The sequence below is a fragment of the Athene noctua genome, chromosome 4 (assembly GCF_965140245.1).
Source record: "Athene noctua chromosome 4, bAthNoc1.hap1.1, whole genome shotgun sequence".
In the NCBI taxonomy this organism is placed as follows: Eukaryota; Metazoa; Chordata; class Aves; order Strigiformes; family Strigidae; genus Athene; species Athene noctua.
In genome coordinates this window covers 11,161,063-11,177,671 of record NC_134040.1, presented here as the reverse complement: position 1 = coordinate 11,177,671, position 16,609 = coordinate 11,161,063, and the positions used below count along the sequence as shown (strand labels likewise).

The 16,609-nt window shown below is 41.3% G+C and overlaps 1 protein-coding gene across 1 annotated transcript; it reads left to right on the top strand.

Annotated features, from left to right (window-relative positions):
• The first annotated feature begins 107 nt into the window (after positions 1 to 107).
• LRPAP1 (LDL receptor related protein associated protein 1) lies at positions 108 to 10,943 on the top strand. Its single transcript, XM_074904440.1, has 8 exons — positions 108 to 303; positions 3,665 to 3,809; positions 4,151 to 4,275; positions 5,630 to 5,750; positions 6,673 to 6,831; positions 7,306 to 7,388; positions 9,734 to 9,910; positions 10,222 to 10,943. The coding sequence occupies exons 1-8, from the start codon at positions 124 to 126 to the stop codon at positions 10,285 to 10,287; spliced, it is 1,056 nt and encodes a 351-aa protein (XP_074760541.1). The 5' UTR covers positions 108 to 123; the 3' UTR covers positions 10,288 to 10,943.
• Positions 10,944 to 16,609: the final 5,666 nt, after the last annotated feature.

The window sequence follows — 16,609 nt, the reverse complement described above, 5'->3', positions numbered from 1 at the left end:
CCACCCGACTTCCCACGTCCCGCGGACGCCCAGCCTGTTTCCCGACACAAACGCCGCCCGCCCGGCCCTGGGGCAGGAAGCCGCGCGGCGTCTCGGGACTTGTAGTTCCCCGTCCAGCGCGACATGGCGGCGTCGCGGGCTCTGGCGGCTCTCGGTGCCGCGCTCCTCCTTGCCGCTGGCGTCCAGGCCAGCAAGTACTCTCGGGAGGCCAACGAGGGGTTGGCGGCCGCCGGCGCCAAGCGGCGGGAGGCCGGGGAGTTCCGGGTGGTGAGGCTGAACCAGATCTGGGAGAAGGCGCAGCGGGTGAGTGAGGGCGGCGCGGGAGGGGCCGGGGCCGTGGCGGTGCTCTGCGGGGTGCCCTGGCAGAGCTCTGCGGGAGACCCAGCGTCGGGCTCGGCCGCCTCGCACACGCATTCCCTGCCAGCCGCCTCAGGAGATGGGATGCGGCGGGAGAAGCGGCGGGCGGCGGTTGGAGCGGGGGACTTGTGCGCGAGGAGAAACCGAGGTTGGCCCGGCGTCGCCTCGACAGGCCCCGGCTTGGTGTGGGGCCTCTGGGCTGCGGGGGCTTTTGTTGTGTTTTCAAGCCTGCCTGTCCCTGGCGGGCAGCTCAGAGCGGGGCCCACACAGCCCTGCTCCCTGCGAGCTGTTCAGGCGGCGCTGTGTCCCTGCGGTGCCGTGTAAGGACTTCTCAGGTCGTATCTCCTTCCTCTCTCCTGCCATATGTATCCGTCATGGGAAGTGTTGATCTTCCCGTATTTAAATCCAGCAGCTAAACTACGTGTCCATGAAGCAGAGGGGAGAGTGAATTCTTTCAGGTACCATGGAGGATCTGAGACTGGTTCCTGTTGTCGCTGGTTGAATGCTTTAGCCGTATTTTGTTAGGGGGCGTGATGCTCTCATCTGTCTGGAGGCGGTGGCCTTAGTTCCTGCTTTGCACAGGAAAGGAGCTCACTGCGCAGGAAAGCAAGAAACCCTCCACCTTGGTGGTTATGTCACCTTCATTTATACCAAGTGATGTAGTCAGATGCTGGAGGACCAGCAAACGGGTATCGCCATTCTCAGATGGGAGCCTTCATTTTGACAGTGCTACTTGATTTTCTCTCACTCTGAGCTAAAGAAATATTTAATTAACGTGAAAATACAGTAAAAATATTTAATTGCAGTGAAAAAAATTAATTACAGCTAAGCAGTACAGCTCCAATAAGAGGGAAGAAGTGCACTGCATACCCATATTCATCCCCTGAATATTGTGGAGTGTGGAAGTTAGGGTAATGGCTGGTAAAGTTTCAGTTCTTTCAGGCAAAGAAATATAGTTAATATTGATTCTGGATTTCCTGTATCCTGGATAGACATTCCACAGCCTGAGCTATTGAATTAGAGGTAGGACATCCCAGGGTTTAGTCAAAAAATAAATTTGCTGTAATGCTGTCCTAACGCTGCCTCCCAACATGCCAAGAGAAAGTATCAAAAATACTCCTTCCCTCAGTGGGAGAAGGATGGAACGGGGGATAGGGCAGTGTGTGATAGTGAAACTCCAGCTGTGAACTGACAGCTGAAGAAGAAACAACATGGAGACTACAAATAGACTTTAATTAAAGCATTGTCAGTTTCCTCATATTTTTCCAATTACACTCTTTTTTCATGTCTGGATCTTCTGGAATTCGAATTTGAGATGCATTACATCATCTACATTAAGATGCTAAAACATAAAATGAAGTTAACTTTGTCAGAGTGAAGAACTAAGCTTTAGTGAATTCTGTATGTGTGAGCCAGATTTCAGAGAGACAACACCTGCTTGAACTAAATTTGCCACCATCTAAATTTCACTTCTGAGTACAACTGACACCCAGCCTGTGTTTTTGAAAATGATTTTTCGGTATGTCTGGGCAAGATCTGAAATAAGAGGTAAACTATGCCTGCGTGTTCGACCTGCTTTGAAATATTTGTGTGCACCAGTGCTAAACTCTCTGTCATTTTGGTAGTGGTGGAGAAAGTACTGAAAATAAGGAACTCCTTTGTTTTGACATAAAAGATAGATGATGCAATTCAGCACTGCAACACACAGCTGGATGAGCAGTCCTTCAGAAAGCCACAAAGTGTTCTATAAATTTTATATTTACCTGTGATTCCAACTACTCTAGATTTTAGTAAATTATTTCAGTAATCCAAAAGCAAGATAAAGGAAAAAACCTTAGTTTAAAAATGAAAATATTTCTATTCAGTAGAATAGTCACAAGACTAATAGGGCAGCCTAAGCTGAAAGCAGAAACAATAATGTGCACAGGTTCCTGAATTCCTGTCTATAGGAATTTAGTGCATTAGCTTAAATGAATGGCTGAATCTTTTCTGTTTCATTCAGATGTTTCAAAATAGTGAGTTCTGAGTCTGTGTTTATTAAAATACTGCTTCCTCACTGAAAATTAGTATTTTTGTGGTCTGATTTTAATGACCAAAATAACCCATCCAGTAAATAAGTTTGTCCTAGGACAGATGAGCCAAGGTGGTTCAGAGCTGGATCTGAGCTCCCAGGAGCTGGCAGCTCGGAGGTCAAAGGCAGGACTCAGTCATCTCAGGTAGAACTGTATTGGAAGTCACGTTGCTCATTTTTTTTGAGTTCTTCTCTTCTCTGGGTTTTTTCTTACCTCACCTTGTTATTAAGATGCACACACACACATGCAAGAAGTTCTGAAGCATTAATAAGATTTGTTACAATTCTTTGTTTTAAACTGAATAACTAAAGTGGAAGTTCAGCAGTTCAGGCTCTATTTACAGCAGTGCTGCTTAGCCAACTGCATATTAGTCATTGTCCCTGTTCCAGTTTTCTCTATACTTCACAAAATTTCAAGCTGATCTGTCATTCATTTAATTTTTTTTTTTTTTCATAGCTTCAGCCTCAATATCTAATCTTTTTGTTCTGTTATGTGGGACAGGAATACCTCTAGATTTTATATGTTTTTAATGCACATAAACTATGTTAACAAGTGATCTTAGAAAATTTTGCACCTTGATCATAGTAAAAATTGCTGATAAAGTGGCTCTTTGACCTGCCAGGCCATCCTCAGTGTCCTGATAGTCTACAAAACCATACTGACAAAGTTTACCAACTCACTAACTATATGGTTAGAATGCGGTCCACAAGAAAGGACATGTGGCAATGGCATGTTTGAGAAATTTGGTTGTTACTGCCTTTTGTTAATTAGCGAGACTGAATTGATTTAATAAATTTTGGGTTTGTTTTTTTTTTTTTACATTCTCTGTTATTAGTACTGGATATTTTTAAGGTAGAATCATTTTCAGAAGGTGGTCCCATTAAAAGTGGAGGAAAAATGCCATTTCAATTTTACTTGAAGGAACAGCAAAGAAAGATACAAGTTTTTAACACTTACATAATTTTGCTGTTATCCAAGTAGCTGAAGAGCTGAGAGAAGGCTGTGTGATTGCTCTCTGTTAACACTTAGTATGCTGGGGGCATAGCCATGTTCACAGGCAAGAGGTGTTACATGTGCCCTTAAGGCCCTTAAATTCAGGTGGATACATAGCATTAGAGTAAAATAAAAAAAAGCTGTGCTATACTGGCTACGCATATATACTGGCTTCTGAGGTAACACTGCAGCAAGAGGTGACTCCACATAACGGAATACAAACCTTGCTCTGTTCTTCTTAGCTTCATCTCTCTGCTGTGAAACTGGCGGAGTTGCACAGTGATCTAAAAATACAAGAAAAGGATGAGCTAAGCTGGAAAAAACTGAAGGCTGAAGGGCTAGATGAAGATGGAGAGAAAGAAGCCAAACTCAGACGCAACTTAAACGGTAAGATATCTTTGCAGAAGGAGTTTAAACTTTGCATCAGACACATGCTTAGACAGCTGTATTTGTATTTGAACCATTAAATGACAGGTTGTCTTTCCAGACACTGAGCACACACAAGTTCTTTGGAGGTCAGTAGGGAGCTGCAGGAGGCTAACAGATTGCTTTGCTCCTTATATTTTCAGAAGAGGTCATTAAACGTGGAACCTCTGCACCCTAAACTGTTAGCATTTCCACTGTGAGCTGCAAAATCCAGCTCTGCAAGTCAGGGATGTACCCAGTCTCTCATCTTTCTTACATCCATAGATGGATCTAATGTTTCTGTATCTTCTATTCCCTTGCAGTCATTATGACTAAATATGGAATGAATGGAAAGAAGGACTCCCAACTAGCTGATACCAACTACATTAAAGACGGTGCAGAAAGTGATACACTAGATGATCCAAGACTGGAAAAATTATGGAGCAAGGTGAGCAAGGTTTCTAGGAACTGGAGTGTAGGAAATCATTGTTTATTCACTGAACTATTGTCTGTGTCTTCTGATAGCTTCTCGACTGGGAACTGCATAGCTTTACTACTCTGCTTTTAAGTACTGGCCAAGCTGCTGTGCTCTGTAACACAAATCTTTGTGCCCTGAGGGCATCCCACTTGCATCTAGGTCACCAAGTGTGGCAGGCTCTCTTCACCAAAGAAAACACCCACATCAGTCTGCACAGAGGATAAGATCCAGGGTCCACAGACAGAGTTTTTCCTCAAATTTCACTGAACTCATGGTTTCCCTTTGTGTGACTATTGCGGTGTGTGGTAGTATACCTATGGTGTTCTTCCTGGTTTTCTTATGGTTGTTTCTGGATCCTTTTAAAAATATGCATTTAAAATAGAACCATTTCTTAGAATGCTTATAAGTGAAATGTGTAGTGGAGGGTGTTAAATAAGGACTTTCCCAGCATGGTATTGGAGTGAATACTGTTGGTCTGGGCAGTTAAAACTGTCAAAGTCATAATCTTAAAAAATGAAATAATACAAGTTTTAAGAAACAAGTAGTCAGGTAAAACAAAGAATTCTTAAGCCAGTCTAGTGTAGTGGTAGTAAAGCAGGGAAAAAAAAATGCTGGATTTTAAAATGTTACTGTAATGTAAAATGTTACAGCTCTGGCAAGAGACATGATGTTATGTGCTTTGGGGAACAGTAAAGTGCATTAGATTGGAATATTCCCTAAGCAAAAAAAAGAGATGGGGCTGAATAGGTATCAGAAACATTAACTTTTGATCATACATTGCAGCAAATAAGTCACCAGATTTGTGGAGTGAGTAGTGCTCCAGCTGTCTGACCAGTGATGCCCTAATTGCTAAAAAGCAGTCCAGTGGGAAACAAATCACTGCAGAGCAAATGCACAGAAGTGATAAAATCTTCACTTGCCAGTAGAGTAAGATTAAGTAAAAACAGTGCTTAATATCAGGCTGCATCCCTCATGCAAACAGTCCCCTTACAGTTCATATGGAGCTCCATGGCCCTTATTTCTGTATTAAATTGTTTCCTGTGGAATAGAAATGACGGACATTTCTCACTGGGTAGTCCATAGCAAGTCTGGCTTTATAAGTCTGAAGCAAACTTCCTTTTGACATGATCAAAGCCACCATATTCATCGATGTCTAAATCCTGACCTCACACTAATAATAAAGGGATTTAAAACAAAAGATCTTAAGGAAAAGCTGGACTTAATAATTTTCTAAATGTGGTGGGAAGTGGGAAGAAGTTTTGGCAGTTGAGTGCACTTAAAAGCACTTGGCCTGGAAAGCATAATGAGCTCATGTTTCTTTCAGGCCAAGACCTCTGGGAAGTTCTCTGATGAGGAGTTGGATAAGCTTTGGCGAGAATTTAAGCATCACAAAGAAAAGATTCGTGAATACAATATTCTGCTGGAGACCGTGAGCAGAACAGAAGGTGCCTGATCATTTATCTGATGTTTTTGAGATCAGTACAACTCTTTCTCTGCCCATTGCCTCCATTGTTTCCAAGTTTCTTTGAAACTCCCGAAGTCTGACATTTCTGTCAGAACTGCTTGCAGATGCTGACATTTCCACATAATTGCTGGGTTTAGTTCTGCGTTAGCTGCCAAAAATCTTGCCAGCTAATGAAAATGTTGCCATTTCAGTTTTCTGATTCTGCCTGCACTTCATGCAGGGAAGATACCATCAGATTAGCAATGATGGCCATCGTAGTTTACTGGAAATTATGCAGCAAGCATAGATCCACTGCTGCAAAATGTGGTCCTAAGGTCTGCAGAACATGCATGTTTGATCTCACCAGCTGGGAGCCCAAGAGGATATACTTGAATATCTTAGGCATTGAGCCTGAGGTGTGTTAAAGCATCGAGGATCTGAACCCAGCTTGCTGCACTAATCTTAGTTAAAATTGTTAGAGCCAAAGTATTCTAAAACTTATAAGCAGTTTGATGTTTGCATTGTGGGGTCCAAGCTGGAAGCTGCTAGAAGATATTTCAACAGCAGATGTACTGACATGCCCCGGGAAGAGGGAGCAGAACTCAACCGTCTTTATCCAGTTTCCTTGGGATATTGCTAATCTAGGAAAATAAGAGCATTTCCTTACTAAAATTTTGTCTGGTGGGCAATAGGAGTTAAAAGCCATTTCTGTAATATCACCCTCCAGAGCATTGTGTGGCTTTGATCTTAATATTGACCTGCAAAAGGAATTACTGCTTCTTGGAGTGTGGTGTTGATGCTTTACACTCAGCTCACATGCTAAGAACTTATCATCTTTTATTCACTTCAGATTTGGGGGATTTCTGGAGCTTTTGACCTGTTGTGGTTTGGCTCACAATCAATAACACTTTCTTCTTCAACAGATATCCACAAAAATGTTATCAACCCATCTGAAGAGAACCTGGTGAAAGAGGAAATCTTGCACAACAAACACAGAGAACTCAAAGACAAGTTAAGAAGCATCAATCAGGGGTTTGAGCGTTTGCGTAAAGTCAGTCACCAGGGATATGACACAACCAGTGGTATGATACAGTGGGTTTTATGCTTATTTGGGATTAATCTCATTTTTAAAAAATTAAAAATCAGTGGACAAGTAATAAGATGTAGTCATGGTATTAGAGTATGTGGTGTGACCACAATGGACTGAAGAGCTAAGCCAGCCTGTTCTGTCTTCCATGCCCACGTGAGAAGGGGTATTATGCCTTCAGCCCAGGAGGGCAGGTAACTGAGACAACATGTAGGGCAAGCAGAGCCATTATTGAGTTCCTAGAGTTGTTGGGGGTTTTTTTACTTTTTAAAAAATACTTGCTACAGCAATACTATAGCTTTAAGTTAAGTAGTTGGATTTTTCTCCTTTTTCATCTAAATAGACCTATTAGTAATGTAGTGCTTTATATATCTGTGTGTATGTATTTGAGAAACTACTCATCTTTCATAGAAGCTGGACATAAAAGGATTGTGTCCAGATTTCTATTCAGTGGTATGTGTTTGTTTAGAATTTGAAGAACCAAGAGTGATTGATTTGTGGGACATGGCTAAATCAGCAAATTTCACTGAGAAAGAACTTGAATCTTTTCGGGTAAGTAGAATTCCAGTTAAATCTCTTAGGAAAGAAACTTTCCCACATAAAGAAACACTCAGTGTTGCTCTGAGTGCAACTACTTCTGTATCGCTCTTCAGACACCATAGAAAAGAGTCATGCTTCTTTCTTAATATTTCAAATACATAAACATGTATGTAACTGGTCATATGCATGGTTCTGTCATAATGGGCAAAATGAAAATTCTGAATCCTGTGAGATCAATTGTTGCATCTTTGAAATCTTTGAAAAATCAGGCCCTGCTTTTTTGTTTCCAGTGCACCAGATTTCCCTCTCTTACCCAATGTCTTCATGTAATTACTTCTTTGGGAAGCAGTGCACTCTATGTACCCAACAATTTCCGTCATGGCCACCTCTTGCACTGCTAACTTCCCATGTTGGAACTGTGTTGAACTGACCCAAGACTACCATGATAAAGACCACTTTTCAAGGAAATATTAGAGAAATTAATTCCTGTGGGGTTCATACTGGTTTTATTTAATTCAAATTGCATTGAAAAAATGGGTGTTTTTTTCATCTGACTGCCTGTTTATCAGAATAGACTTTGATTGGTAGCCTGGAGAAGTAACTCTTCAGGGCTTCTTCATGGAGTTCCATATACTTACAATGTTGTCTTACCCTCCAAGACATGGCTAGGGTCACCTTGACCTTCTTTTCTGGATAAGTTAATGAGACAGTTTAACTGCCTTGGACAGGGGTTGAAATCTGTCTCTCTAAGATATCAAAGACCCATCTTATTTCCTTTAACTCACATGCAGCCTGATCTCTTATAAAGCACATGTTTAAATTGCACTGATTTCAGTGGCCCTGCTCTTAAGACTGTCAGAGGAAAGCCTGCTGAAATCTGCAGCAAGGCTTCTGCTGACCTCAGTGGGACATTTTTATCAGGACTGTACAATTGCATGAGAGGTAAATTTGACCTTCGTATCTGCCACAGTGACAAAGAAAATCCCAGTTCCATAAGCAAGAACACGTACCTGCTTACTAATTTTACCATCTTAGTAGAAATCTTCATTCCTGCAAACCCTCTTCCCCAGAACCAGAGCAAGCCTGTCTTGTTACTGTGAATGTTGGGATATCCTAACAAAAGAAACCCAGTAAGATCATAATGATCATAATCATAATGATAAATCTGCCCATTTAAAAGTCCACAAAAGCAGAATTAAAGAAATCATGTGCAGATTCCATTCAGCCTTGTTTGAGCAGCTGAAGTTGTCTTCTCCTGACTGGCCACAGTACCAGCTTCAAAAGGGTTTAATAATGAGAGGTACAAGTGCTGCTCTGCTGGTACATCATCTGAGAGGAGCAGCTAAAATTATTTATCAGAGCAGTAAAACCCCAAACTGAGGTCCTGAATGGAGTATGTAAAACAGACTGGAATGTTCTACAGCAAAAGGAAACTATTTTCTTGTCATAAATGTCAAAAACAAAAGCCCTTTACTTTAAAAGCTCAAGAAGATCTATTAGTACGATAGATCTTTACTTCTTTTTAAAATTGTCTTCAAATGAGAGGAATATTGTCAGCCATCAGGACTGAAACACATCGGTGACCAAAATTAGGCGGGCTCTGTCAAACAGGGGGATTTCACTGTAGGGTTTGTCTGAGTTTTTCTGGATGTGACGGATAGAACTGCTGCCATAAGTGGCATAACAGTTTAAAGTGTTTATATTCTTTTCACAGAGGAGGTGTCCTAAGACAGAGAGAATCTAAATTTACTGCCTTGAAGTAGCAAAACAAGAGCATGCTTTGGTGCATAGAGACATTACTCATTCTCTAGTCCCCCTTGCAGTGTACCAGGTTATCTGAGGACTGTCTCTGATATGTCCCTGAACACCGCAGTTAGTCTGGCCACTGTCTTTGGGGCAAACTAAGAGGGCTTTTTGTTAATTAATTCATCCTATCTCAGATACATGATAGCAGCCTGCAAACCCAGAAAACATTTCAGTCTGAGTGGAAATAGCAGGACCTGATTTTGAAAAGAGGCTTCTCTTAAAAATTGTCTGTCTCCCTCCACCCAGTCCATTATTCTTATATATAAACTTTTATTCAGTGTTCATGCCATCGTCTCATAGCACCTCACAGCCATCAGCAGCCTCCTTTTGAGGACTCTGCAGTGGGATGTTTTCAGGACCTGCCTTCAAAATTGGGTGTCTGTGTGGTAATGTATTGTCCAGGCATTCTTAAGGAGCAGGGAACTCAACTTTCTGTGCTTGACTTAGTGAAATAGCATTAGGGATGTCTTAGCAAGGAAAGAGAGGGAAAGCCTTGGAAAGAAGTTATGAAGGAAAGAATCCTGTGAAGTTACGTCTATTTGTTGTCATAGGAGGAGCTGAAACACTTTGAAGCAAAAATTGAAAAACACCATCATTATCAGAAACAATTAGAGATTTCACACCAGAAACTGAAGCATGTAGAGGGAACTGGAGATAAAGATCATCTGAACAGAAACAAAGAGAAATACGCCATGCTGGAAGAAAAGACAAAAGAACTAGGATATAAGGTCTGTATAAATCCAGTGTATATACATGCTGAAAGGTTAACTCAGTAGTAGAGGGTATGTAGACTGTCCAGTGCTGATTTTTCACGCAAGCTGAATGACTTCCAAATGGGAAGTTTAAATCACAGCTGTGCTCCATGTTTAGTACAGGGTATGTATAATTGCTTTTTGTAGACCTCATTCTAAAATGCCTGAAATCTCCCTGGTCTCTGTTCTTCCTGTTGTCACACATACTGGTACCAAATCTGAATATATGATATTGATAATTCATTGTCTTACTAAAATTTGTTTTATGTGTTTTGTTTTTCTCCTAGGTAAAGAAGCACTTGCAAGATTTGTCCAGCAGAATCTCTCAAGGTCTTCAGCACAATGAATTATAAAAATTTGCTCTCCTTCATGAGATCAATCTATTAACACAAAACAGATAATGTGGTTTTTTGAACAGGATTTACCAAGGAGTCCTTCTGAAATAGTAAGGATTGAACAGAATTGTCCTGTAAGAAAGCTTTTTTGGGCCAGTTAATTGCCAGTTTTGTATTTGCACTATCAAATGATTAGATTGTAAATTTGTTGCACACCTTGGATCATATAAATCTTACATCTGAATCAATTATGAGCCTTTGAAATATGCAGTCATGTCAAAAGGAAAAATATGTGAATTCTGAGAAGATTCCTGCTAGTAAAAAAATCCTAATCTGATAGTCAGGAAGGGTATTCTCATCAGTGGAAGCAAACATTGAGGTACAGAAATTTAAAACAGAGGCCAGAAAAGCGTTTTATGTCAATGCCTGGCCTATGACATTTCCTACTGAAGGTAATGAAAATATTTCTACTGCCTTTGAGCGGGGGCTTGGAGCTGCACTGTATATGAATCTTTCATGTGAAAGGGCAAGGAAGAGCAAGGAGGGAACAAGTATTGAGGTCAATTCACACAATCTAGTTATACTAACACATCTGAAGTTTCTGAATGTATGTGTACAATTATCTTGTTACATGGTTGCTTGGGTTTGTTACACTTAGTCATTAAAAAAATCAAAACAAGATACTGGTGAGACTTTTCTTTCCTCTCATTGAGCGAGAAGTAACCAGACCTGTATTTTGAGCATGTTGCTTATTCCTTTAAACTAAAGTTCACTCACACCTCAGTTTGTGAGACAGGAGGGGTAGCTTTGCACCACAAGAATGTGTTTCTGTTCTCAGTAGACAGAAGGCTCTCTAAAGCAGCTTCTCTCAGCATGCATTCCATTCCAGTACAATCATCAGTAAAGATGATTATCACTTTCCCTTTTGAGAGCAGATTTTTCTGTTGTGCATCAGAACTTTGGCAAACATTAGCCATCTGGGTTGAAATTTTCTATAATGATAATGCTGACCCTTTATTTCTAAGGAGTGTTTCACATGAAACTGTTCCAGGAACAAGGTTAAGGTAAAGGTTCAGTGTAGGTAAATCATTACAGCTGTTTGGTTAAGAAGCTCTGTCACTCCCATGTGGCAGTGCTGTGGTGTGCTGCGTGAGGAAGCTGTCCTCGAGCCTTGCATGCTGGGCCTGTTCTGTGAGAGACTGAAGAGATCCAGTCAGTGAGGATCAGCCACTCTATATATTATTTATCCAGGTCCTGGGTCCATGGTGGGTTAAAAGTACTATGATTCCATATGAAAGACTATTTCATAATGTGGAAGTGATCTGAACCAAAACTGTGGTTTTACTTTGAGATTCTGAATATCTTACTTTAAAGCTGTAAGCTTTCTTTTTACTTTTTTATTTTAATGTAATCTAACAGTTACTTATTTCCCAGAGAATCAGCCTGTCATGAGAAACAAAGGCTACCTTAGAGATGGTTCAGTTCCTGTAATTTATGGTGTACATCCCCTTTGGTTGCTAAGTTAAAAAAAGTAAACCCAAAAATAGCTAAAACCTATTTATGAGAAAACTGGTTTGTTTTTTTTTTCTAGATGCTACACACCATGTCTTCCCCAGACTGTCACTCTAAGGGCTGTTCAGCCTTCTTTAATACAGCAGTAGTTGCTCTGTCTTACAGGTTTATCTCCATCATTATTTTTTTTCAAGGTGAATGCCTTGAAAATATAGCATATAGAAATGTATTCTATACTATGTGTGGAAGGTGCAGACTTCACAGTGTCCTTTCTTACTTGACCAAAGGGAAAAACCAAATAAATCCCTGTGCCACAGGTCAGCTGGCTGTTGGGTGGCTGTAGCTTGGGTGTGGCGTGGCCGACACCACTGCCTCCTGGGCAAGGAATTGGAACATATGCAGTCAGTACATGAACAGAGGAACTGCTCAGCAGTCCTAGCTGGGTTGTACAAGAATGGAAAAGCTTTTACTGAACGCGTTCAGGTACTGCTGCTGGGGGAAAGGTGTTGCACAGGGGAAAGCAACATGACTGTATCAGCCTACAGGAAAAGCAGGCAGAGCAGCTGTGTGCTGTGCACAAGAGCACACAGAGGAAAGCTGGGTTTCGTCTTCACTGTGCACCTGAAATGAAATACGCTTATTGAAGAATTGCTGAAGAATTTTGCAATAGCACAGGGGGCTGGATTCATGGAACATGTCACCAGGGTCAGATCAATGATGGTAGTAGTTGGCTCCAAGCACACGGCTGCTTCAGCACGGGCTGTAAACAGAGGTGGTGGCTGTCCCACATCTTTAGCCACCACACCATGACAGTCATTGGGCTCAAAGGCCAGAGAGAACGCTTGGCAAGTGCTTCAAAGTACAAGAGGCTGACAAGATATTTTCATGTCACGGTAATTTAAAATTAGGAATGAGGCATAGATCAGCAGCAGCAGAGGCCAGAGACCGGGGTCAGCACAGTCACCTCACTTTAGTTATTTAACACAGCTGTTAATGAGTCATCAGGCCCAAAGACTGTTCACACAAACCCAGAAGAGAAAAAAAAGTATTAACCAACAGTGGTTGCTGCCCCTGAATCCAACTTGCCCCTGAAATAGTCAGTGGCAGGCAGGCTAGTGAGTGCAAAGTGATTTCACTCCTGTCTGTAATCTTGCACCTCACACACATCAACATATGTACAAGTCAGTTAATTTGTGCAGCTTTTAAGCCTCCATGACATTTTATATGACCAAAATAATGAGTGGCTACTCTGAAACTCTTTTAAACACCTTTGTGTTTCTGTAAATAGCAACAAAAATTCAAAGCCAAGAAAAAAGGTATAAATGAAGTTATGTACCTAGCGAACATAGGTGAGACTGCATGAAACAGACATATGAATAGGAAAGAACTAACAGCTTTTAATAGTGGTTGAACCTTTGCCTCTTCCTTAACTGGTATTTTATCTGATCCTTTTATAATTATTCAAATTACCAAGTTTTTCAAATTACTCTGAGAAGTAATCTGAAATGCAAAAGTGGAAGCAGGAGGAAAGAACTGCATTTCTTAGTGGGGAAAAAAAAATAATCAGAACATTTTACGCTTTATACAGCCTGTCAAATTCTGCCCTGAAAAAGAACCTCAATTTAAATAAACGTGTCAGTGACTTCACGTAGGACAGATTTTATTTATTAAACAGGTTGGAGGTGGAAATGAGAGGGAAATAAATACACAAGGCATTAAATAAAACAAAAATAACCAAGTCTTTCTTAAAATAAATACTATGTCCTACATGCTGGTAGGGGAGCTCAGATCACATCATTCTACCAAGACGAATGAGGAACAGCCACTACAGCAGACGTATTGCTGTAACGATTTCCACCCTCCCCTCCAAGGGACTCTGATGCCTGATGAATCAGGTAATAGCCAGAGTGTCTGAGTGCACCAAGTAGAGATCATTTACAGTTTGTAAGCTGAGGTGCCACCTGACCCCAGCCCCACTTTCCTGTAGTGACCCAGTTCCTGCAGGTACGGCTCTCGGTGCTCAGGAGCTGATGGAAGCAGGATCCTTGGCAGGGCTCTCCTCCGGCTTGCTGTGTGTCAGGCTCCCTCTGCGGCGCCCCCTCTAGCAAGCGTAACGGGGCTTTTGCACAGAAGGTGACAGGGAGCAAGAGACAGAAGCCAGCTTAGCTTCCAGGATGTGGCTGCCCCAACAGCTGATCTCAGCTGAGCATTCAGAAGGGCAGCTCTAGCACTCCCAGCTCAAGACCACGGAGCACACCTGTGTGTATGCTGCCTAGATCCCAGCGCACAGGGTCTGCAGCTCTGCTTAAGCAAGCATCTCGCCCCACTGACCCTAAAGCAAGCTGGCAGGGGCCCTAACTCACCGTATTTTCAATTCTGCCATTTATATATGTGAGTTTAGGTGAATTGCTGCAGTTCCACTCCATGAATGAATGTAGGTCCCCAGGCAGGATCCAGCGTGCCACAGTGCCCAGAAAGCAGAGCACTGCACTGGGAGCCAGGCTGCTGAGAGCAAATCTGCAGGCCCTAAGCCAGGATCAGCTGTCAAAACCCGAGTGCAGTGTTCAGCTCAGGACTAACCCAGACGGAGGTAACACACAGTTCACATGCCTGGTTCACAACATACACCCATCATCCACAGACCCTCCCTGTGACCATTGAGCACCACTTCAGAGAGGTATTTTGGCTTCAGGTTGGTTGGTTGATTTGTTTAAAAAGGTGCAATTTCACATACAAAAATCTACCAGTAGGTAGTACAGTGGCAGTTCTAAAATAATTTTTCAATATATTTTTTCTTTGTATAGCATTTAATGAGAACAGAAGAAATAAATTAAAAAGTCGTGAAATAAAAGTCAATAAATAGAATAGACTGCTGCTTTCAATACAAACAGACTTATTCTTAACAGGGAGCTATGAAAGACAAAGACTGCATTTTCTGTATACATTAGGTTATGTAACAAACAGCTTCTAAATGCCAGAATCAACATTTCCAAATACAACGCACTGTTAACACGTATTTCAGGCCATTCACGTAGCACCTCTTGGGAAGCACATTGTTAATCTACAGGGAAAAAAAGACTGCATGGATTTCTTTTACTAACATCCACAGTCATAAAATGGAAGCACTCATAAAATCTGGCCAGTTGGGCCAAAATAAATTTATACACTTTCATCCACAGTAAATATTTCAAGTTGAGCCATATTTGGTGCAGCAATGATTGTAACCCAAATGCTTTTATCAATAATCCTTAATGCACCTTATATCTAAATCTTCATGTATATTATCCCACCACTTAACAGAAGAGCACTCCTAAATCAGAAACAGTACACAGATATTAATGCTTAACATGTGAACGTAAAAACAATGACTACATTAATATAACGTAGATATTTTGTTCCTTCACTGATGTGTTAACTTACCAGAAAGCAGCACACATCCATTTTAATAAAACTAATCCTTTTCAGTCTCAAAGGTTGCCTGTCAATAACTGGTCTACTGTAACTTAAACCTGGTGATTTCTGTAGGGCAAAGTGAGTGTTGAATCACTTTGAAATAAGCCTCCTACTAAAATAAAATGCTATTTTAATGTTCCGCAGTTATAATTTTTCAGTCAACTTACTTTAAAGAGGGAAGAGAGCTACACTATTTTAAGAAGAAACACACTGAGAACTGGAATCCTGCATATGAAACCAAATAATTTGCAATGCTTGGCATTAGATCCAGGAGTCTAACTCAAAATCCAAATCTCAGTTTCTAATTCACAAAAACATCTGAAACAGAACCATTAACTAAATGGTGCTTCAATGGGAAAAGAGTTCATTCTCCAACCTCATTTCAGCTCCAAGTTCTGGGACTCCCATTTACAGTTCCAGATATGCCCAGTCACAGCATAGAGTCCTCATTCATACCAGTGCCTGGGCTACTGATGATCTAGTATTTGTTCCATTTTGAAGTTCAAGAAAACAAAAGGGGAGTTAGAAGAACTGTGTGCAAAAAATAACATCTCCATGGCAAGTTTAGGAATCCATGGGTTACTGCTCATTTCAGTTCAACAGCAGACTGCTGACAGTGGGAAATGCAGGAAGTTTCTCCTGATTTTTGTTAGGAATTTTTCAGGTTACAAACTGATACAGATTCTTACACAGAAAAACACATTCCAACAGTCTGAACACCTTCCACACAAGTAAATGCAGCCTGGAACACTCAAGTTACCCTTCTCTAAGCCCTTCAAGCAGCTAATAACCATGATCTATACAGGCTGCCTATGTCTTAGACAATGTCTGCATTAGCCTCAGTTCGCTGGTGTCGCCTAACCTTTAGCACTGGTTGATTGTTTCAGGTCTCGTTCAAACAGACCCGCATTCCCCTGCAGAGAAATGAGCTTTGCAGAACTGCAAAACAAAGTTTACATTCATGAGTAGTTATTAATTCAGGATAAGAACACCATTTTGCAGAATTGTTTTCCTTCTCATTTTATTGCCATCTGTGTAAACAGCTATGCTAGAATTTTTGAAAGAAAAAAAACAGCCAATGTAACCAAATAGGACAGGCTGAATGCCCTATCAAGGTGCTGCTGCAGTACCTATCTAGGATTACAAAAGAAAGAGGAGTGAGCTCATTTAGCCACAAGCATACAGTGACTATAAACATGAATCCTCTTCAGCTCCTTCAAACCAAAGAACAGAGCAACTCATCCTATTCAGCTTTGACCACTCACAGCTTTCCAGTGACACAGTGGTGACTCAGAGCAGGGGTAGGTAGTTTGGCATTTTGATGTTGACAAACTTGCTGCTTGGCCACCAGGTTTTCTGTTATCCGGTTGCTTCA

Excerpts from the sequence above, each read along its gene's own strand:
- LRPAP1 (XM_074904440.1), top strand. The coding sequence starts at position 124 with ATGGCGGCGTCGCGGGCTCTGGCGGCTCTCGGTGCCGCGCTCCTCCTT. Across the intron at positions 304-3,664 it reads TCTGGGAGAAGGCGCAGCGG|CTTCATCTCTCTGCTGTGAA; the intron begins GTGAGTGAGGGC and ends TGTTCTTCTTAG. Across the intron at positions 9,911-10,221 it reads CAAAAGAACTAGGATATAAG|GTAAAGAAGCACTTGCAAGA; the intron begins GTCTGTATAAAT and ends TTTTTCTCCTAG.